Source organism: Sturnira hondurensis, unplaced genomic scaffold (genome assembly GCF_014824575.4).
Source record: "Sturnira hondurensis isolate 20B ecotype Veracruz unplaced genomic scaffold, ASM1482457v3 Scaffold0004068, whole genome shotgun sequence".
NCBI classification, from domain to species: domain Eukaryota; kingdom Metazoa; phylum Chordata; class Mammalia; order Chiroptera; family Phyllostomidae; genus Sturnira; species Sturnira hondurensis.
Window position 1 is genome coordinate 5,693,939 of NW_028076699.1, and position 23,358 is coordinate 5,717,296.

General features: G+C 40.7%; 1 protein-coding gene across 1 annotated transcript in view; it reads right to left on the reverse strand.

Annotated features, from left to right (window-relative positions):
- Nucleotides 1-18,546, reverse strand: part of SCP2 (sterol carrier protein 2) — a 106,999-nt gene extending 88,453 nt beyond the window's left edge. The window contains exons 1-4 of the mRNA XM_037043250.1: nucleotides 18,420-18,546; nucleotides 13,536-13,593; nucleotides 9,407-9,478; nucleotides 1,735-1,866 (exon numbers count right to left, since the gene is read on the reverse strand). Coding sequence (XP_036899145.1) covers nucleotides 1,735-1,866; nucleotides 9,407-9,478; nucleotides 13,536-13,593; nucleotides 18,420-18,488 — 331 coding nt within the window. The 5' untranslated portion in view covers nucleotides 18,489-18,546. The remainder of the gene's footprint in view (nucleotides 1-1,734; nucleotides 1,867-9,406; nucleotides 9,479-13,535; nucleotides 13,594-18,419) is intronic.
- Between the last annotated feature and the right edge of the window lie 4,812 nt (nucleotides 18,547-23,358).

Sequence of the window (23,358 nt, forward strand, 5' to 3'; positions counted from 1 at the left end):
AATCGAACTGGCAACCCCCCCAGTTCCCAGCCGACACTCAATCCACTAAGCTACACCAGCCAGGGCCTATAAAACTTTTAATCAGTGAAAAATTAGAGAAAATCCTTATATGCAACTAGATAAGAGGAAAAAAATCAAGAAACTGTTTTGTTCTTTGATCTTCAATGTTAATAAAACTTTTGATTAATATGGAAATGTTTCAGTCAAGAATATAGATAATTTTTGAAAATTTAAAACATTAAATAAAATAAATTTATTTTTAAAAAGGTCTTGATCAAAAGCTCAACAGAATAATTTTTGGAGGGTGGGGACATCTGAAAAAAGATGTTAAAGTTCAACTGAACAGCTAAACAAGGCAGAATTGACAAAATCTCTTTAAAAAGGAAATAAAAATAACAAGGTATGGGGGACAAGGACATTAGCATTATCAAACAGTATGACATTATAAAGCTCCAACAATTAAAACACTTTTTTTTGCATAGTACAGCAATAATCAACAATCAATCAGTAGAACAGAATAAAGAGCCTAGTAAAAGACCCTAGAATACTTGGCACTGAACCCAGTGAGCCATACCAGCCATGGCAATATTTGGAAATATAAAATATGATATAAAACCAAGTGAATTAAAAGCCATAAGAAAAATCGTTTCACACTCCATCATCAGAGGATGGCTTTATAATGTATTTCTTTAAAAAAAAACTTTATGGAGATGTGATTTATGTATCATAAAATTCACCCCTTTAAAGTACACAATTCAGTATTTTTAAATAAATTCATAGATTTAGGCGCCCATCACCACTACTGAACTTTCGAACATTTTCATTACACCAGAAAGAAACCTGAGACCCATGAGCAGTCCTTCCCCATTGCCCTGCCCCTCAGCTCCTCACAACCACAAATCTACTGTCTGTCTCAGTGGATGTTCCTGCTCTGAACGTTGTGTAAATGGAGTTGTACAGTATGTGGACTTCTGGGGCTTTCACTTAGCACTGTGTTTTCATAGTTCATCTGTGCTGCGGCATGTTACTAGTACTTCATTCCTCCTAATGGCCAAGTAAAATTCCATTTTATGGATGTACCACATTTTGTTTACCCACTTATCAGTTGAGGGACATTGGGGTTGTTTTCATTTTTTGACTATTGTGAATAATACTGCTATACACATTTGTATACATTTTTCTTATGGCTTTTAATTCGCTTGGTTTTATATCATATTTTATATTTCCAAATATTGCCATGGCTGGTATGGCTCACTGGGTTCAGTGCCAAGTATTCTAGGGTCTTTTACTAGGCTCTTTATTCTGTTCTACTGATTGATTGTTGATTATTGCTGTACTATGCAAAAAAAAGTGTTTTAATTGTTGGAGCTTTATAATGTCATACTGTTTGATAATGCTAATGTCCTTGTCCCCCATACCTTGTTATTTTTATTTCCTTTTTAAAGAGATTTTGTCAATTCTGCCTTGTTTAGCTGTTCAGTTGAACTTTAACATCTTTTTTCAGATGTCCCCACCCTCCAAAAATTATTCTGTTGAGCTTTTGATCAAGACCTTTTTAAAAATAAATTTATTTTATTTAATGTTTTAAATTTTCAAAAATTATCTATATTCTTGACTGAAACATTTCCATATTAATCAAAAGTTTTATTAACATTGAAGATCAAAGAACAAAACAGTTTCAAAACAAAACACCTCCTATTCAGTAAATACACGAAACCAATGAGCACCACTCACCGCCCTCCACCAGCTGCCGGGCCACAAACAAAGCAGTAGAACCAGTGGAACAGTTATTGTTAACATTGATTATAGGAATTCCAGTCATTCCCAAACTGTGATAGATAGCCCTCTGCCCAGAGGCAGAGTCACCTGCAGAGAAAAAGAAACTGAAACTGTAACACAGGCAGCATGGGAAATGTGGGACCACAACACAACAAGGCACCATATCACAGTTTGTCAGTGTCATGCCTTTGCCTAGCATACAACAGGAACAGAACGATAAATACACTGTGAAAACCTTACTCAGAAACAGTTTTAGCATTAAGCATCATTTACTCTACAAATATAGAAAAATTCTCAAAACACAGGCCCTGGCAGGGTAGCCCAGTTGGTTAGAGCATTGCCCTGATAATCAAGGTTGTGGGTTCAATCCCCAGTAGGGGAACATACAAGAAGCAACCAATGAATGCATAAATAAGTAGAACAACAAACTGATGTTTCTGTTTCTCTCTCTCCCTCTTTCCCTTTCCCTCTCTCTCTCTTCCCCCCTCCTCTCTAAAATCAATAAAAAAGTTTTTTTAATTCTCAAAACACAGAATGTATGTGCACGTTCTTTACATAATACAGAGGTTGGGAAGTAGAGAAATGACTAAGTAAGAGCAAACAGTTCAATGTGACTAGGGTTACATGATTAAGGAAGCAATATTTCACTTATATTGCTAGATATAAATCTTTAAAACTACAACAAATGATGAAAAAGCCATGATTTTCTCTTCATATAAGGGTTCCACAGCTTCAAAAAGTTTAGAAGCTCCTGAGTGCCACAGAAGCCCAGACACAGCGATCCAAGTTGAATACATTGGACTCCCTCTCCCAAGTGGCATGGACCCCAAGGCAGACAAGCTGCAGCAGTGTGATGGGAACGTCTGAAGGTCCAGACTCTCCAGCAGTCTTCAGGGAAAGCAGCAACATAAAGGGCCTCCTTTTCAATAAGTACACTGCATCTACCTGAACTAGTAAATTTCCTTTCAAGAATTCTCTTGATATCAGCCCTGGCTGGTGTGCCTCAGTGGTGGAGTGCTGGCCTGTGAAACAAAGGGTCACCAGTTTGATTCCCAGTCAGGGCACATGCCTGGGTTGCTGGCCAAGTTACGAGTAGGGGGCATGTGAGAGGCAACCACACACTGATGTTTCTCTCCCTTCCTCCCTTCTTTCCCCTCTCTAAAAATAAATAAATAAAATCTTTAAAAAAATAATTCTCCTGATATCTTAAAATCTAAGGAAATAAAAGATATGCACAAAGATTTATCCATAGTATTACTGCCTTTTATAATAACTAGAAATTAGAAATAATTTTTAATGTCCGAGAACAGGATATGACTGCTACTACTAAGTAAACTATAATAAATCTCCAAGACTAGAATATCATGCAATCATTAGAAATACCACAGACTGGAACATCTTAAATGTCCATTAAAAGGAGGTAGATTAAATAGATTATGATATATCTATTCCATGAAACACTATGCTACCATAAATAAAGGCCAAGTAAGCTCTTTATGATATAATTTGGAATAGTTACCAAGAACTACTAAACAAAAAAAAAGCAAGCTACCAAATGGTATACACATTATGCTACCACGTGAATAACGAAAGAAAGGGCAAATGGGGAGCTTACCACACTTGCACATACTCATTTGTATATACACAAATTACCTCTAGGAAACACACTAGAAATTGGTGACACTGGTTGTCTAAGGGAATAAGAGTGAGACTTTCCATTATATAATCATCTGCCTTCTATATTTTGGAACTATGTAAATACTTAATCTATTCCAGAAAAAAAACTTAATTGCAAAATGTTAATAACGGTATAAAAGACTTAATGACAAGGGAAATCCTGAACATAGTAAAGTGAAAAATGCAGGTCACCAAAAAGTATGTATACTAGGACCTTATTTTCTTTAAGAGAAAATTGTATGTGCAGGTGTATCACACACATTCCTACTCACTGAAGGACCTATACCAAAAATTATTAGTAATAATTTCTAGATAATGGGATGACAGGTGACTTTTCATTTTATTAATTTATTGAGGTGACATCGGTTAATAAAATTATATAGGTTTCAAGCATACAGTTCTATAATATACCATCTGTGTACTCTGTTGTGTTCACCACCCAAAGTCAAATTGATACACTGATATCGTATCCTGCAACTTTACCATATTGGTTCATTGTTTCTAATAGTTTTTTTGAAGTATGTTTTATACTTAAAGTATACTTGAAGTATTGTTTTTTCTTAAAGATTTTATTTACTTACTTTTAGAGACAGGGAAGAGAAGGAGAAAGAGAGGGAGAGAAACATCAGTGTGTGGTTGCCTCTCATGTGCCTCCAACTGGGGACCTGGCCCATAACCCAGGCATGTGCCTGACTGGGAATCAAACCAGAGACCCTTTGTGCCAGGGTCCTGCCTCGGTGGGTCTCAGGGTCCCTGAAGGAGGAACGTTGTGGCAAAGGATACAGAGCTGGACACCAAGTGGAGTGCCAGAGGACAGTCAGACTGATTAGATCTGACTGGCTCTCTGACTGCAAACATTCTTTATTTTTATAGGGATGATTGTACAATGTTAAAGAAGACAGGTGCATAGCGTGCTTATCATAACAGAAAAGGTTATTATAAAAAATAACTGGGAAAAGTGCAGGAAGTTCCACAGACTCTATCATGCTTAACAAAGTTAGTGTGACCAAGAGGGCTATCAATCAGCTAAGCAAAAGTACTTTGAGCAGTGTACAGACTCCCAGGTGCCCCCTGTTGGCTTCATAGGTAGGCCAATTCTAAGAAATCCTTCAGGGGTAACTGTGCACAGCAAACTTAAGTAATGGTTATTGGAAAAGACAAAGGTTTCTGGTTAGGTTGTCTGAATTAAATGTCTAATTCTCTGTCTAGATATTCTTCTTATTACATCATGGTGGGAACATTCTTTGCATTTACTCCCATGTGCTTAGACTATAATAACTGACCCGTTTCCCACGCCTCTTTACCCATCTGTCTCCATCTGTGATTACCCCTGTCCAGGGTATAGGAGGAGTAGTAGCTATAGAGTTCTGAGCTTCTGTGCTCGGGCACATCAGGGGTTTCCCTTAACAAAACCCTCCACCATTGCACTGGCAGTTGGTCTGCCTACTGTTTCATTCCATCGCTAAGTTTCCAGGTGAAGGAAGCAGGTGGCCCTGGGGCTGTTCGGGACCTCTGTTCTGCAGTCAATAAATCATTATGTGCAGTATCAGAGGAACTCTGCAGAGGCTTAGCAAAATACCAATGTGCCAAAGTCCCACCACCACATGCAAGCAAGAACAAGCATACAAGGGGAGACAGCCGAGGTTTCCAGCCATAGTCGCTTCCGCTGTGCAGATTCGCCTCATCCATCCCGACTGTGTCAAGGGTTGGCTGTTGGTCGGCTCTGACACCTTTGGTTCACAGGCCAGTGCTCAATCCACTGAGCTACACCAGCCAGGTGTTTCTAATAGGTTTTTAGAGGGGCCTTCAGGGTTTTCTATACAATCATGTCATCTGCAAAAAGTGACTTTACTTCTTCATTCCCAATTTGAATGCCTTTTATCTCTTTCTCTTGCCTGATTGCTCTGGCTAGGACTTCCAGTACTGGGTTGAGTAACAGTGGAGGAGTGGGCATTCTTGTCTTTTTCCTGTATTGTCCCCTTTATCATCATAAAATGCCCATCTTTGCCTCTTGTTACCTTTTTACCTTGAATTCTATTTTGCCAGATGTAAGAACGGCTACACCTGCTTTTCTCTGAATATGACTTTTGTTTGGAGTATCATTTTTCACCCTACCACTCTGAGTCTACATTTGTCATGGTAGCATTTTGGTTGACTTTTGTTTTTTGATCTAATTCACTATTCTGTGCCATTTTATCAGTGAGTTCAGTCCATTTACCTTTAGGGCGATTACTGATGTGTGAGGATTTTATCTACAGCCATTGTATCTTTTGTTTTCTGATAGCTCTGTGTCTCCCTTCTTTTCCCTGTGTTTCCAGCTGTTATTTTAGTTTGGTGATATTCTATGATTTTTTCCATTTTCCTTTTTTATGTGGTCTCAGTTCTAGATTTTTCTGTGGTTATAATTAAGTTTATGCAGAAGGAAGTTTTGATATGGAGTCCTTTTTCTTCTGAATACGTCTTATCTCCATTCCCCTTTGCAAATTCAGACCTTTATTCTCTTCCCTTTTATGTTTTTGTTGTCACAAGTTATGCTTTTTTATGCTATGAGTACATTTACAAATTGCAGTAGCTATTGTTGTTTTCTGCTTTTTAAGTGCTTTTTATCTCCTTTAAGTTTTATGTTATATTTAAGTGTATTAATACCTTATTTTGAATAAGGGCTACAATTTCCTGCCTTCTGTCTGTCCATTAGTCATATTACTCATAGTTATGTATCTTATTTTTAAAAAAGATATTATTTATTTACTTTTAGAGAGAAGGGAAGGGACAGAAACATTGATGTTCAAGAGAAACATCAGTAAGTTGCCTCTTGCACACCTCCACCTGGGGATCTGGCCTGCAACCCAAGCATGCACCCTGACTGGGAATCAAACTGGCAACCTTCGGTTCACAGACCAGCACTCAATCCACTGAGCCACACCAGCCAGGGCTCACAGATATGTATCTTTTTGTCTGTTTCAGGTAGAATAACTTCGTTCAGTATTTCTTGTAATGCAGGTCTTGAGGTAAATTCCCCCAGCTTCTATGTCTGGAAAAGTCTTTATCTCTCCTTCGTATCTAAAGGATAACTTTACTGGATATATTATTCTTGGCTGGTAATTTGTCTCTTTCAGTAGTTTGAACATTTGATTCCACTCTCTCCCAGCATGTAGGATTTCTGTTGAAAAGTCGGATGATAATCTAATGAGATTTCCTTTAAAGGTTACCCTGGCTGCCTTGAGAATTCTTTCTTTGTCATTAATTTTTGACAGTTTTAATATAATGTGCCTTGGAGAAAGCCTTTTTGGATTGAGATAACTAGGTGTTCAGTTTGCTTTCTGGATTCAAGGATCTAGCTCTTGCCATAGGTTTGAGTTCTCATCAACTGCTTGAATAGGCTCTCTGTGCCCTTCGCCCTCTCTTCTCCTTCTGGTATACCCATTATTCTTATATTGCTCTCTCTGATGAAGTCAGGTGGTTCTCAGAGTTCTTTCATTTATTTTACTCCAACTCTCTACCTTAAATATTTCCCTTTCCTCCATCTGGTCAGCTCTATTTCTAAGCTCACTAGTTTATGCTTCCTCTCTTTTACTGAGCTCTTTAGCTCCAAAATTTCTATTGGTTACTTTTTAAAGGGTCAATCTCTTTGGGTAAAGTACTTCATTTATTCACTGATTTTATTTCTGTGTTCATTCAACTGCCTATATGAATTTTCTTGTATTTTGAGTTTTTTTCAGGATTGCAATCTTGAATTCCCTGTCATTTAAATCACATATCTCCATGTGTACAAGTATATCTCCTGGAGATTTTTCCTTTTCTTTCTAAGCTGCCTTGTTACTGTGGTTATTCATGGTATTTGATGGATTATTGCCTGGTGCATAAATGCTCTGCCCAGGCATTTATGACAACAAAATCTGCTTTTTCTTTTTAAAGAGGAACAATTTTCTACTTAGGTTGATAAGAGGTCTTTGTTTTCCAGTAGGTGCATGGAAGCACAAGTTTTTATTTTCTCTTGCACTGCTCTGGCTTCTAGAATACCTGCAGGTCTGGTGGAAATCCCTATATTCCCTAGGGGGGTGGGCATCTTCTCTGTGACCAGGTCTCCTCTTCAACCAGGTCACCTCAGTCTCACAACACTACCTGTGTTGGGGGAATGTGGTGGATGATGGGGGTTCCAAGCCTGTGAAATCCCAGTGCTGCCCCCTATAACCAGATGCTGCCAGATAGTGCTCCAAGTGTCCCAGGATACCGCCACCTCCAAGTTCAGGTGTAATGGGTAGGGGGTGGGCTGGGCTGGCAGAATGTTCTCTTCTCAGCAATGGCAACTGCCAGCTCTGAGCTGCCACACCTCTGTATGTCCACCACCCCCACCCTTCACAGGGACCAGCCACAGCATGAGCCCATTGCTCGGCGAGGAACTCATCTGCCTCTCCAGTTCTCAGGGTTGCAGATAATGTGCTCTGCCCACTACTCACTGCTACAGCTTCTACTGGGCCCCAGGCTCTGGAAGGATGAGGAAAGGCGGCCAGGCTCCGAGGTTTTCTTTTCTGCCTAGCAATGGTGTCTACTAGATTACGGGTGCCACACCTCTTGTTCCATCTCCACTCCAGTCACCAGGTTCAGCCACAGCGTGTGCTGACCACTCAGGCAGGAATGTCGATTCTACCTCTCTGTTCTTCAGGGCTGCAGAATACACACTGCAGCCTGATTCTTCTCCTCTCCCAACTCACAGTGCACTCCAGACTGTGTCTCTTGCACCCATTTAGGTTCTGCCCCTTCCCCTCCTCCCCTGCTCACTCCAAGTGGGCCATGTTCTGAGTTTCACAGTGTGGATCTCTCAGACATGTTTGTGTGTTGAACTATGGCTATTCAACTTGTAACTTCAAGGGAAGAGACCAGGGGGTCTGCCATGCTTCCAATGTCACTTCAACAGTTGACTTATTTTTTTTCTTGTGCATTTGTTCCCCTTTTCTTTTTTTAAAAAAGATTTTATTTATTTATCTTTTAGAGAGGAAGGTAAAAGAGAGAGGGAGAGAAATATCAACATATGGTTGCTTCTTGTGTGTCCCCTGCTGGGAACTGGCCTGTAACCCAGGCATGTGCCCTGACTGGGAATCGGACTGAGATCCTTTGGTTCGCAGGCCCATGCTCAATCCACTAGCCACACCAGCCAGGGCCCCTTTTTCTTTTTACAATATAAATAGTACATATCATTTTTTAAAACTATTTATTTATTTCTTTATAGAGAGGGATAAGGCAGAAAGAAAGAGAGGGAGAGAAGCATCAATGTGTGGTTGCCTTTCACACGCCCCCAACTAGGGACCTGGCTCATAATCCAGACATGTGCCCTGACTGGGAATCGAACCGAGGATCCTTTTGGTTCACAGGCTGGAACTAAATCTATTGAGCCATCAGCCAGGGCAGTACATATCATTTTTTAATCTGAAAAAATTCTATTAAATACAAAAATGTCAACAAATGCAAATTTTAAGACAACAAGAAGCAAAAATTTATCTTCTTAAGAGTAATTATCTGTATATGGTACAATTATGGGTAATATTTTCTTTATTAAAGATAAAAATATTGCACGGGCTGAGAACCAAAGGGTTGCCAGTTCGATTCCCAGCCAGGGCACATGCCTGGGTTGTGGGGCAAGTCCCCCAATGTGGGCCACCTGAGAGGCAACCACACATTAACGTTTCTCTCCCTCTCTTTCCCTCTCCCTTCCTCTCTCTCTAAAAATAAATAAAGATAAAAAATATTTTTTAATTTATTTCCTGTTTTGACTATAAGAACTGCAAAATTATATGTTAAACTAGGCCAATGCATAAGAGAAATCTAGGAATGATGGGTAAAACTCCAGATTCTGAGTTTTGAAAGTTAAAATTCACAAACACCCCTATATTGTTTATGTGGTTGCTGCTAGATTTAGCTGAATAATTTTTAGAATACACAGTTTAATACATACCATAAACGTAGCCAATGCATGCCTGTTTCACTGCTGAATAAGGAATCTGTGCATCAGCTAAAGCCTTCATACCTATAAAAACAAAAGGGTTTTATCAAACAGTGCTTTAAGTATTTGTTTAGAGGGGTAAAAGTAAACTTAGTTTTCCCAGAGCAGTAAATCTACTTCTCTGTAGCCTACGTTCAATCCAAATGACAAATCCTTCATCAAATCACCTCAGATCTCTGCTTTTGAAAGTAATCATTTCTTCTTGTAAGCTACTGCCTCACTTTTCCACATCTCCTTTCTGATACTTAACATTTTCTGTCCTAACTGTATACCTAACTGTAAATATATTAAATCCCAAGAGTCTTAAAGACCCTTACCACAAGGTCCTCATCTCCATCACCTCTGTGGTCCCACTGCACATCTAGTGAGCAAGTTTGGACAGAATGGCAATACTGGGGGTGGACGGGGATGGAAGCTCTTGCATGATCGTCTTACGGAGCCAGGATCAAGAGATGATCTTCTCCATGGAACAATAAATGGAGCTCTAAGGATGCTATTTAAAATTACAAAAATTACCAATGGAGGAACTGAAAAATAATATAAAAATAAACCAGGAAGAAGAAAGTGCAGGCTGGAGGGAGGGTGTGAGCTAAATTCTCATCTCTCGCAGTGAGAAGCAGACATCGATCTAAAATTGGTGAACCAAAAGCTGGAATAAGTGTGGTAGAATAAACATTTAGGGATATGAAAATAACCACCAGAAGAACTAAAGCCACAACAGTTAAAGAAACTGCCCTCTGAGGAACAGCCCTGGGAATTCTAAGCTATTCTGTGGTGTGGGGTTTTTTCTTTAATCATATGAAGTGGGGGAGATAAACATTGATTTTAGCATTCCACTTATTTATGCATTCATTTGGTTGATTCTTGTACAATATGTACCCTGATCGGGGTCAAACTCACAAACTTGGCAAATAAGTACGACACTCTAGCCAACTGAGCAACCCAGCCAGGGTCTACTTTGAAATTTTTTAACTAAGAAGACATTTAATTTATTATGGGATTAGTTTAATCAAACTAGTCATCTTTTCCCACTTGGCATATAAACAAAAATATTTCATGTTTCAGTTATAATAATGCTGGCAAGATTATGTTAAGAAGGGCATTCTCATACATTGCTAGTGACACTAATAATGTAGCCAGTCTGAAAAATAATTTGGCAAGTCCTGAGGAGAGGGGAGGGAATTTCAGGGGAAAAAGAGAAGGGTCTGCAGGAACAAGTATAAAGGACACATGGACAATAACAACGGGGGGCTGGAAATGGGAGGGAGGTGGGCTGGGATGGGAGTAAAAGGCAGAAAACTAGGCAGAAAACTATACTTGAACAACTAAATAAAAGAAAAGAAAAGAAAGAAATAATTTGGTAAGACTTAAAATGGTCATATATTCACTAGTCCAATAAATCTATCTTTAGGTTTTGTCCTCAAAAGTAATTAGAGATGAGATGAAATATTTACTTAGCAAGATGTTCAAATTCTTCTAAAATATCAAAAAAGTTGCAAACCTAAATGTCCAGAAAAATCATAGAATAAATATATCATTAAAATTTGAAAAAAATTTTTTCAAACAATTTTTATCAACAGGAGACTCATGATAAAATAAGTTTAAAAATTCAGGAAGCAAATCTACATAGCACATTATCTCATATAAGCATATGGAAAAATACTATTGTAAAACAGAACACACTACAATGTTAATAGAGATATAGACACAGGTCACAAAACTTCATTTTCGTTATTATACAATTCTGTGTTCCAATAAAACACATGTATTGCTCTTATAATCAGTGGGAAAGACTGAGTTACATAAGGTACAAGGTTTAGCCTGTGCTCTGTACCTCCTCCAGATACCAAGGGCATATTGTACCAAGCACGGGCTACTCACCACCTGTGTAAACTTGCCTTACGCTCCCTATCAGATGGGAGGAGCCTTGAGATCTGCACCCCACCCTACAGTGAACCCTTCCAGGTCCCCAAGATGCACTCACTACTATTTGTTGAACATTTCCCCCTAACATGAGGTTTTCTGTGTATACTTTCAGATTCAAACAATTGTTATATAAAAAGGGTTTAAAGGGACGAGAAGACAAAGGAAGCACAGAAGTTAACTACCTGAGTTACGCAGCACTGCCATACCACTCAAATGAGTGTCTTTTATATTTAGGTGCAAAGGAATCCTAACCTTTCTCTGAGGGAAAGAAGGATGAAGAATGTGTAAAGAGCAGAATTCTCTAAATAATGGAAGTTGACAGAGCGCAACTCTGCTGGTTGCGCTCTTCTCCACTCTCTGCATCTGGGAAATGATAGGAAAGAAAATGGTAGCTAACACCCCTGCCCTCCACCTAAAACCAGTTTGGAGAATTAGAGGGTAAGACGTCTGGATCTACTATTCCATGAAACCCACCCCTGCCACATCACCAGTCTACAGGTAAGTCCAGAGAGCGGAGACTGTAAAATCAGTTACAGAATCTCAGGAGTTTTTCCCTAGGCTGTGCCTGAACACATGTGAAACCAGACGTGACCGACGCGGTCTGAAGGCACATGTATCACACCCAAGACGATGTCAGGTGAGTGGAATCATCCTCTTGCGCTTCTCATTTCCCTAAATCCTTGGAACCAACGGGTATTTTTAAAAGCAAAGCTAAGTTTTAAAAGCTTATTCTACATTACAGTTCCTATATTAAGTGAAGCTTATTTTCCTAATTACACTTATAAAAGAAGAGAATTTTAAGCAGTAAGCAAAGTCAATCAGGCCGAGTTTCTTGTTAACAGTTGATCCCCACAGTTAATTTCAAACTGAATAACTTCACCTCAACATTACCATTTTGTAATCAAAATATTATATTTACATACTACTAAAGTAACCACAAAATGATTAACTAAATAAAAGCAATGGAACAAAAACATAGAGAAAGAACTGTGTAAAGCATCTCTCACTTCAGAGAAAGGCAAAAGCTATTTGGAGACATCAGTCAAGAGAATGTTCAACAACAGAAAAGATAAACATTAAATGAAAAGTGTCCACCCAGAAGATCAAAATCGATTAATTAAATCTTGTGAACCTTCCTTTTGGGGAGCAGAGATGCTGTGATTTCATGTATACTAATATCTAAATACTGAGTTAAGTAATAGAGTTGAAACAAAATCCAAATATACAGGCACTGGGTACTAGGTACCGATGGAGACACGGAGGATTATTTAATGAATAACTCCAACAACTCTTTTTGGGATGCCTGGCAACAGGCTTGCAGGAGCAAGATGGGTCTGGGAGACTTCCCAGGAGGAGGACTGTACCTAACAACTTCATGGGGCCAAGGAGCCCTCGAGGTCTCCACGCACTGGGAAGGTGGTGTTTTCTAGCACTCCCAAACAACTGACACCCGAGTCTAAAACGTTTATTTCCACCGTACAGAGAAGCTACAGTGCTTATCCTCCTTTTTTTATGAGAGAACAAGGGAATTCAGATCCACTCTTCAGCCAGCAGCAGCCTGGCCCAAGTATGTGTCTCTGAAGACCAACTAGGCAACATGGACCACACACCGTGAACCCTTCTCTCTTGAGTTCCAGCTCCTGATTACTCACCCAAGTTCTCTGCTTAACACTCACAAGAGTATATACATCAACAAACTCTGTCACCTCGCTCGTTTAGCCACACACTAGCCCAGTGACAGAAAAAGAATTCTCTACATTGGCTCAGTCAAGTGAAGAGAGGAAAACCACCACACAGGTATTTAATACATTTTGAATGTGATTACCCCTTTTCTAGGAATAGAAGACACCGATTTTGTCATATCTCCTAGAATCAAATTATCCCTTTTAATGAACCTACCTCTCTCTCCCACAGAGCCCTTTGCTGTCCCAACAAACAATTGGGTAGCACATAAAATCACTGGCCAGCCACTGTCTGCTCCGACTACCTAGCTAAGAATGCCCAAGCTCTTTTCCCTCTCTCCTTTCTAGTAAGCCACTGGGCAATTGCCTGTATAAGTTCTCCTTTTTTTTCTTTTGGTCACAAGAATGCTCCACAATCAAGACAGATCCCACAATAAACTACAATGTTCAAAGAACTAAACATTCTATATTACCTGCTTCTTTTGCCAAGTCAGGGTAGTCTCTTGAATCCTTAGTTTCAGGCTTCATGAACTAGAAACAAAGAAGATAACCAATAGAAACAAAGAAGATAACAAATAGAAACAAGTTTAGTTACATTTCCTCACAACAGAGCATCACAGAAATTCATTCAGTTAAATAAACATATGTTGAACACCTAGCACATTCCTGGGTTCTGATCATGGATATATGTTTCGAAACACCACCACCAAGGGTGCTGAACCCTGATGTAAACTCTGGACTTTGAGTGATAATGATGTGCCCACACAGTCCGACTGAAACAAAGGTACAGAGTAGTTCTGGTGCAGATTACTGATGGTGGATGAGGCTGCGCGTGTGTGGGGACAGGGAGCATATGAAACTATGTTTTACTCAATTTTGCTGTGAACATAAAACAGCTTTGAAAAATAAGCCTTGCAGATGCCACTGCTACCTCAGATCCTCTCCTGTGGTCAACTTTCGTACTCTGAGCACTGGGGAGAAAGGATTTGGTTATAAAGTTTCCTGCTTTCACAGAATTTTTCTAGGATTTATGTGCCAAGGTGGTGACTTCATACACCACCATGGCACAGGTGACAAGTCCATCTACGGGGAGAAATGTGATGAGAATTTCATCCTGAAGCACACAGGTCCTGGCATCTTCTCTATGGCAAATGCTAGACCCAACACAAACAGTTCCCAGTTTTGACTCTGCACTGCCAAGACCAAGTGGCTGGATGGCTAGCAGGTAGTCTTTTAGCCAAGTGAAAGACGGCACAGACGTTATGATGGTTATGGAGCGCTGTGGGTCCAGGAATGGCAAGACCACCAATCTCTATGACTGACTGTGGACAACTGCAATACATTGGACTTGTATTTTATCTGAACCACCAGACCATTCCTTCTGTGGCTCAGGAGTGCACCCCTTTCCCCTCATCTGCTTGTGATGTTCTATAATCTTTGTGCTTTCACCACAGTTCATTGGGTTCCATATTTTCCTTACCCCTTCCATGTCTGGCTGGATTGCAGAGTTAAGTTTATGATTATGAAGTAAAAACTAACCAAAGAAAGAAAGAAAAATAAAGCCCTACTTGAAAACAGAGAGAGGGAGACTAGGATGAGAAGACTTGTATTTCAGATCCCTTGATGCAATGTGGAGAAATGAATAAAGGGAGCAATGGTGGAGGCAACGGGACCAAACAGCACGACTCTGAACAGTCCAGGTGAGAGCTGACTACCATGGCAGCACAGAGCAGGAAAAGGAGAGAGCCTTGAAAAGCATGAAGTCAAGTCTACCAAACTTGGTGATTGATTAGATAAAATGGAGTGCTTCACTAGTCAGTGCTTCTGTTAAAGAGAAATGACTTTCAAAAACTTCTGACTGCAAACCACAGTAAGACACATATTACCCAGCAACTGGTTTGCCCCACCCTGGTGAACACTAAAGGCCCCGCCTCTCATACATAACAGGCTTGAACAGACCAAAACATTATGACTCAAGCAGAAGAACAACTCAAAGCCCCAGAGCCAGTACTTCTAAGCGACAAAGAAATAGCCAACCTATCAGATGCACAGTTCAAAACACTGGTGATCAGGATGCTCACAGAACTGGTTGATTTTGGTCACAAATTAGATGAAAAAATGAAGGCTACACTAAGTGAAATAAAGGAAAATGCATAGGAAACTAATAATGATGGGAAGAAAACTGGGACTGAGATCAGTGGAGTGGACCAGAAGGAAGAAACATCCAATCAGAAAACAATGAAGAAACAAGAATTCAAAAAAAATGAGGAGAGGCTTAGGAACCTCCAGGACATCTTTAAACGTTCCAACATCTGAATTATAGGGCTACCAGAAGGAGGAAAGGAAGAACAACCAGTGGAAAACTTATTTGAACAAATAATAAAGGAGAACTTCCCTAATCTGGCAAAGGAAATAGACTTCCAAGAAGTCCAGGAAGCACAGAGTCCCAAAGAAGTTGGACCCAAGAAGGAACACACCAAGGCACATCAGAATTACATTAGCCAAGACTAAAATGAAGGAGAGAATCCTAGAAGCAGCAAGAGATAAGGGGACAGTCACCTACAAAAGAGTTCCCATCAGGCTGTCAGCTGATTTCTCAAAAGAGACCTTACAGGCAAGAAGGGGCTAGAAAGAAGTATTCCAAGTCATGAAATCCAAAGACCTACATCCAAGATTGTTCTATCCAGCAAAGCTTTCATTTACAATGGAAGGGCAGATAAAGTGCTTCTCAGATAAGGTCAATTTCAAGGAGTTCATCATCACCAAGCCCTTATTATATGAAATGTTAAAGGGACTTTTCTAAGAAAAAGAAGATAAAAAATATGAACAGTAAAATAACAGCAAACTCACAGTTATTAACAACCACACCTAAAACAAAAACAAACTAAGCAAACAACTAGAACAGGAATAGAACCACAGAAATGGAGATCACATGGAGGGTTAGCAACAGGGGAGTGGGAGGAGGAGAAGGGGAGAAGGTACAGAGAATAAGTAGCATAGATGGTGGGGAGAAAATAGACAGGGGGAGGGGAAGAATAGTGTGGGAAATGTTGAAGCTAAAGAACTTATGACACATGGACATGAAGTAAAGGGGAAGAATGTGGGTGGGAGGGGGTGTGCATGGTGGAGGGGAATGAAGGGGGGAAATGGGATAACTGTAATAGCATAATCAATAAAATATATTTTTTTTAAAAAGAGCAATCTTGTTTCATCACTCCCCACCCACTGATCTTACTTGCTCCCAAAATATCCACTTTCAATTCTTTTAGCTGTTTCTTCTTTTATAAAATGCCATGTTTCCAAATATTCTTATGATATTACTTCTTTACTAGTTTAAGAAATTATCTAATGATATCAAATAAGGAACCCACCCAGTCAAGACCTACCAATGGAGCTTACACTGTTACCTAGCAAATTTCTCCCTCTTCATCAAACCCTAAGCAAAGTTAAAGAAAAAAAATCAAGCCCAGAGGGAAGTACATTGGCCTAGTAAGAAAATCAATCAAGCTGCTTTCCATATTCCCAATTTCTTCCCTCAAGAGTGTAACTAACACCTCCCAACTGGAGGAAAAGATAGAAGTACTTCCCAAAAGGCTGGAAAGCTCTTTCTGTGTGCTTTTCTGTATAACCAGTATAATCAAACATTCAACAGCCAATAAAGGATCTAATTGCATTGACCCCAAAATGTAGCAGGTTTTACTGCTACCTTCATTAGAAGTCCCTTCTCCCATGAAATAATAATCTCCAAATGTTTTATAATGCATTAGTTGATATATATGTACACATGTTTTGATTGAATTGTGATCGTAGCCTATTGGTAAGATGATAAAAGTTTTAAGGATGTTTTCTCAGGAAAAATCCCCCTAGAAGCTCTCTTTCATAATGCATATCCATTTAGTATTGTTCAACTACCATTCATTGAGCCTCTTCAGGCACCAGATACTTTCAGTGAGCTAGGGGTATAGCCATGAATTATACACGGTACTCCCCTTGGAGGAGCTTACGTGCTAAGAAAGAATGTAGGCATACAAACAGAATTTGAGCATGACATAGTGAGACAGAGGCATGAGACAGAGGTAAGTACAGGGGCTCTGTGTTAAAGCCAGGAGAATCAGAAGCTGCTTGGAGAAAATCTGAACAGATCTCTGAAAAATGCAACGAAGTTAACCAAATGAAGACAAGCGGTTTAAGTAGTGAGAACAACAGACACAAAGTAACAGAGGCACAGAACAGAGTGTACAGTGAGACTCAAAGCAGTTTGGCATTACTAGCACATGGGGGCATGAGTGTGTCAGGAAATAAGACTGTAGGAGCCTCCGGCCTCCTACTACCAAGCAGAGTAGCACTTAAGGAACAGAAGTGAGACTGGAAGATCCAGGAAAATCTTGTGCAAGACACTGAGCATCCTCCTCATCCATAATGTTTCTCCTCCTCATTCATACTTTGTTGGATCCATTCAAAGACCCCCTGTGGATCTTTGAAATCACAGATAGTACCTAACCCTATATATTCTGGGGTTTTTTCCTCTACATACATATCATGATAAAGTTTAACTTATAGATTAGAAACAATAATAAAATAGACAAAGTATAACAATATACTGTAATAAAAATCACGCATTTGTGGTCTCTCTCTCTCCGATAACCCAGATGGCTACTGAGTAATGGTGGGTAATGCACACAGAGCGTACAGAGTACAGATACCTGGACAAAGAGGCGATTCACATTCCAGGGTGGATGGAGTGGGATGGTGAGAGACTTCATCACGCTACTCAGAACAGCGTGCAAGTTAAAACTTATGAATTGTTCATTTTCCATTTACTATTTAATAATTTAATTGTAATTTTCCATTTAATATTTTCAAGTGGTTGACTTCAGGTATGCAGATAAGGGGGAACTACTATATCCACAGGAGGGCAGAGCTGGTGGCATTCACAACCTGCTTCCCTTCAGGCAGTGAAGTGGCCCTTGCCTCCTTTGAAGGTCCACGCAGAATCAAAGGAGATGTGGATTTCAGGTTATTCTGGGGTGTCCTCCACAAACTCTGATCCCGGGAGGAAATGGCCACAGGACCCCCCACCCCCTCCAGGAGACACGAGCCCTGAGACACCCTACATCACAGCCCGCCCCAGCTGGCACTCCAATGCCCCAAGGGCCAAAGCGTGAGGCGGTGGGGTGTCCCCGGTGCCCTCAAGGGTGGGAGGACGGGCCCACGGCCACTCCAGGCCCCGACTTTGCATCGCCGCCCCCGCCGGCGAGCCGCCCCCAGTTTGGTGGTAATGTCTGGAACTCCCGGTCTCACCCTGACGCCGAGGGGCGGAGGCCCGCTTTGGGGCGACCGCAGCGGTGTTTGTTTACCTTCGTCATCCCAACCCCCACCACGAACACCCGGCGCGGGGGCCGAGACAGGAAGGACGTGAGAGGCATGGCTCCGAGTGTGCGGGCTGGGCTCGGACTGGGCTCGGACTCGTCCGGCAGACGCCCGTGCGTCCAGACTATAGCGGAAGGCGGTTCGCGGGAGAGCCCGCCTCCCCCGGCGCCGCGGTCAGCAGTGCAGCCCGCCCACTCCCCCCGCCCCGGCACGAAGCTGGGGCGGAGCGGGAACAGGCTGGCGGGGCCTGTGCAGAGCGCAGGCCGCGGCCCGAGCTTTGGGGACGCGGAGAGTTGGCGTAGCTTTTTTTTCCTTCCTTTTTTTTTTTTTTTTTTAAAGAGAGAGAGGGAGGGAGGCCTGTGTTAAAGTCAAGGAGAGTGAAACAAGGACGGGCTTAGGATAGAAAGAGCAACAGGAGAGAGCCTAGATGGGGCTGCTTTGGCTCCCTACAAATGTTACGAGAAATGAGCCTCGGTGGGGCTGCCGTGACTGGAAAGTCGGAAAAAAGGTGGCCTTGGAGACATTCCCCAGAAGAGCTGCCACTGCCCTTGCTGCCCTAGTTGCAAGTCTCCGTGGGGGCCCTAACAGTTTAGGAGACACACGCCTGAGGGGGAAGAAGGGCGTGGACATGCTCTCAGGAGGAAGAGCTCTGTTATGTAGCTCTTTGTGGACAGATATGGTCAATGTTACCTCATTTTTAAATATTTCATTTCATTATGTCATTGTCTACATCCATAGACTTCACTTCCTCAGCTTCCGTATACACCTCAACTCATCTCAATTTTACGCTCAATAACTGGATTGTAAAAATATTTGTGAATGTGAATCCCTCGTGTGGACGAAAACGGGGCCACGCACTAAAACTGACAAGATCAGGGATGGCCTACATGACAGGCCTTACAAACTCCAGAGACAGAAAATAACCACATGGGATCGTCTGAACATAAAAATTTCTTAGTAAAAGTGTGTCCTGCTCTGGCTGGTGTGGCTGAGTGGCCTGAGCGCCAGCCTGCGAAGAACGGAAAGGTTAGATTCCAGTCCTGCCGTGTGCCTGGGTTGGATGCAGCTCAGGGTCCCTGTGGGGGGCGTGGGAGAGGCAACTGATCAACGTAGCTCTCACACATCCTTGTTGCTCTCCCTCGCTCCCTCCCTTCCCTTCTCTCTAAAATAAATAAATAAACTATTTTAAAATATAAATAAATAAATGTGGGTCCTAGCGCATAGTCATGTGCTAGGCCAGTATCTTCCTTAACAAAGGTCCATCTTTACCCTAACAAAGCCAACCTATTGCCTTCTTTTTAAATCTACGATAACATACTTTCGGAATGTCAGAGTAATCCCCCTTTTTTCCAGACTCCCCCCACGCAAACTCTCACCGGTGCATGAGACCAGAGCCTGAACCCCTCATTGTCTTTTTCTTGCCCAAATAACCATCTCTATGTGCCATAAATGTTCGCTGTTAACTATCCTGTACCCACTGCAATGTTAGAAATGTCCAAACCTATACAGAATGTTTATGAGTTTATTTGAACCAAATAGACGACAGTTGCTGGGAAGCAAAATCTCAACAGATTGAGAAAATGCTCCAGAGAATGGCAGTTTTACCGCTCATGTCGTACATCAGAATCAAAGGAGAAGACATGAAATCTAGCAGTGGTAGATTAGGGGGATGGGAGAAAGCAAAATGAGGACGCCTTTGAGACTGGATAAAAAGTAAAACGGAGAGACACGGACTCCTTTGACCCACATTGGTGAGTGTAGCCTAGATGACCACGTTTACAGCACACAAAGAAGGGATTCCGGCAGTAAGGTAACGATGAGGGGTTTGTGGTCTCCTGCTCCAGCAGGAGTGTGTGCCCCGAGGTTGACTGGAGAAAGGAGGCTTACTCTGACATTCCAAAGGTTTGTTATTATAGATTCAAAAATAAGATTGTAGACAGGCTGGCTCAATTAAGATAAAGATTGGCCTTTGTTAAGGAAGATACTGACCTAGGATATGACAACTAGACAGGACTTACTTTTAGTTAGGAATTTTTATGTTCAGACCATCCATCATGGTTACTTTCTGTCTCTGGAGTTTATAAGGCCTGCCTTGGAAGCCTCCCAGAGTTCATCAGTTTTAGTGTGTGTCTCTATCTCTCATACACACCGCCAGTATAAGAGAAGTTTCTCCATTTTACTTTTTATCCAATATCAGAGATTCCTCCACTCTGTTTTTCCCCCCTCCCAAACCTACCACCAATGCATTTCATGTAACCCTTATGTCTTCTCCTCTGATTTTGATGTACAACGTAAGCGGTAAAACTGCCCTTATCCAGAGCACTTTCTCCACTGAGATTTTGCTTCCCAGCAACTGCTGTCAGTTTGGCTTAAATAAACTCACAAACATTCTCTACAGGTTTGGACGTTTCTTACGTTGACACTAGCTTCTGCCTTCCACTGTCCACCCGAACTGCTCTTGAAGAGGTCATCAGTGGCCTTCTTTAGTTCGTTCTGGGCAAATCAATAAAGAGTGTTCTGAACCCTCTCCCCTCCCACACCTTCCGCTTGTTGAAGATTGCAAAGCCATTAACACTCATGGCCTCCAACCAGTGGCTAAATTAAAATAAAACTTTCTCTTAAGTCACTGGTGCTTGCTGGGATCATCACTCTGTCCATTAAGGTTTATACAAAGATGCCTCTAACTTCCTCTCTGCAACCATTATGATTAGTTGGTTTTACATTAGTCCTGGTCATTTCTGAACCCAGTCCTTCCTTCCAAGGAATTAATCCAGGTTATGGGGCATCTGGCCATCTCTCCATGTTCCTTATCTATATATCACCGGGCACAACTCCAATTCCTTCACTCCTTAAACAATCACAAGCACAAGACAACATGAGAAAGAATTTTACAGAGTGTCGAGGAACATCTGTGGGACTTTGCCGCTCATACTTAAAGACACTAGTCCTAACTACTTATGTTTTTTAAATGATTTTATTTATTTATTTGATTTAATTTTAAAGAGAGTGAAACATCAACTTGTTACACTTACTTACACATTCATTGGTTGACTCTTGTATGCGCCCAGACCAGGGATTGAACCTGCAACTGTGGTATCATCAGGACAATGCTCTAACCAACTGAGCTACCTGGCCAGAGCTAGATTTTATTTATTTATTTATTTCCAGAGAGAAAGAAAGGGAGAAAGGGAGGGAGACAGGGAGAGAAACATGTACATGCCCAACTGGGGAACTGGCCCAAAACCCAGACATGTGCCCTGGCAGGTATTTGAATCAATGACCTTCCAATTGACAGACCAGCACTCAGTCCACTGAGCCACACCAGCCAGGGCTTAACCCCAATGGCTTTAAACAGACATAGTCCTTCAGTAATTCTCTGTGAATTATAATGTACATTTTTAAAACTATTGTTTTAAAAGCAATACATATGAAATACTCTCACACTGCTGATGGGAATATCTTTAATGGACAGCAATTAGTCATATATGTCAGAACATTAAATCATCTCCTCCTTAGCCCAGAAATTCCAATGTTAGAAATTTAACCCACAGATATACCCGCAAATGTGTGAAATGCCACTATACAAGATTATTCATCGCAGCATTGCTTATAATAGCAAAAGACTGGAAATAGTCTTAATACCCATCAATAAGGGATCAGTCAAATCATGGTACATCATAAATTGAATACTATGTAGCTATTAGTAAGAAAACAGAAAACTCTTTATGCCCTGATGTGATCTTCACAATCTAATGTTATATGAAAAAAATCAAGATGCAGAATAGTGTATGAAGAAAGCTAATTATTTGTTATAAAGGAAGACAGCACTCTTTAAGTATGCACATATGTATTTGGTTAGATTTGCATAAAATACTTCTGGAAGAATAGGGGAGAAAACTGAGAAGCTGGAAGTAAGGGTGGCAGGCAGAATTTTTACAACTGACCTTTTGCACTTTTTGAATCTTGATTCATGTGTTGAATATTATCTACTCAAAAATTAAAATGAAAGCAAAACAATAACAAAAATTAAAATAAGGACATGATATAGTAAAAATAAAAATAAAAGGAATACATACACAAGGTCAAAACATTCAGACAGTACACATAGGTATAAAAATTAAAAGAAAAACTTCCTTCCTCCATACTTAATGAACTTATAAGGATATCTGTTGTATTATATCCAGCATTTCCAGGTGTTTGGCAGCAGGAGAATTTGGGGATTATCTAGTTGTCCTCATTGAAAAGAGAAGCATTTTTTCCCAATCTTTTCAGCATTAACAGCAACTTGTATTTTATTATTCTTTCTGCATCTCTATGAACTCCTATTTTGAAACCATAGTTGGTGGACTGCCAGCATTTATTACATAATAAGCCTGTGATTTCTTGTTTTGTTAANCAGCATTTCCAGGTGTTTGGCAGCAGGAGAATTTGGGGATTATCTAGTTGTCCTCATTGAAAAGAGAAGCATTTTTCCCCAATCTTTTCAGCATTAACAGCAACTTGTATTTTATTATTCTTTCTGCATCTCTATGAACTCCTATTTTGAAACCATAGTTGGTGGACTGCCAGCATTTATTACATAATAAGCCTGTGATTTCTTGTTTTGTTAAATTGGGAACATGGTGTCTTATCTACTGGTCACATTTCTGTCTTTATCAGCAATTTAGAGTTTGAAGAAACAACTCCATGCTTAGTGAAAGCCCCTGCAGGGCCCTGTCTTGGGCTAGGCCCTAAGGATAGGCAGGAAAAGGGTAGATTCTTGGCCTCTTCCCTAATGCGCTAGAAATTATACCGAATCACCTGGTCCTAGCTCCTTAGAATAATAATTTCTAAATATTGATGTCTGGCCTCTGCTCCCACAGGCTCTAATTCGGTAGAATGAGGTCTGGGATATGAATATTTTGAAACTACGGTGATTTTTTTTTT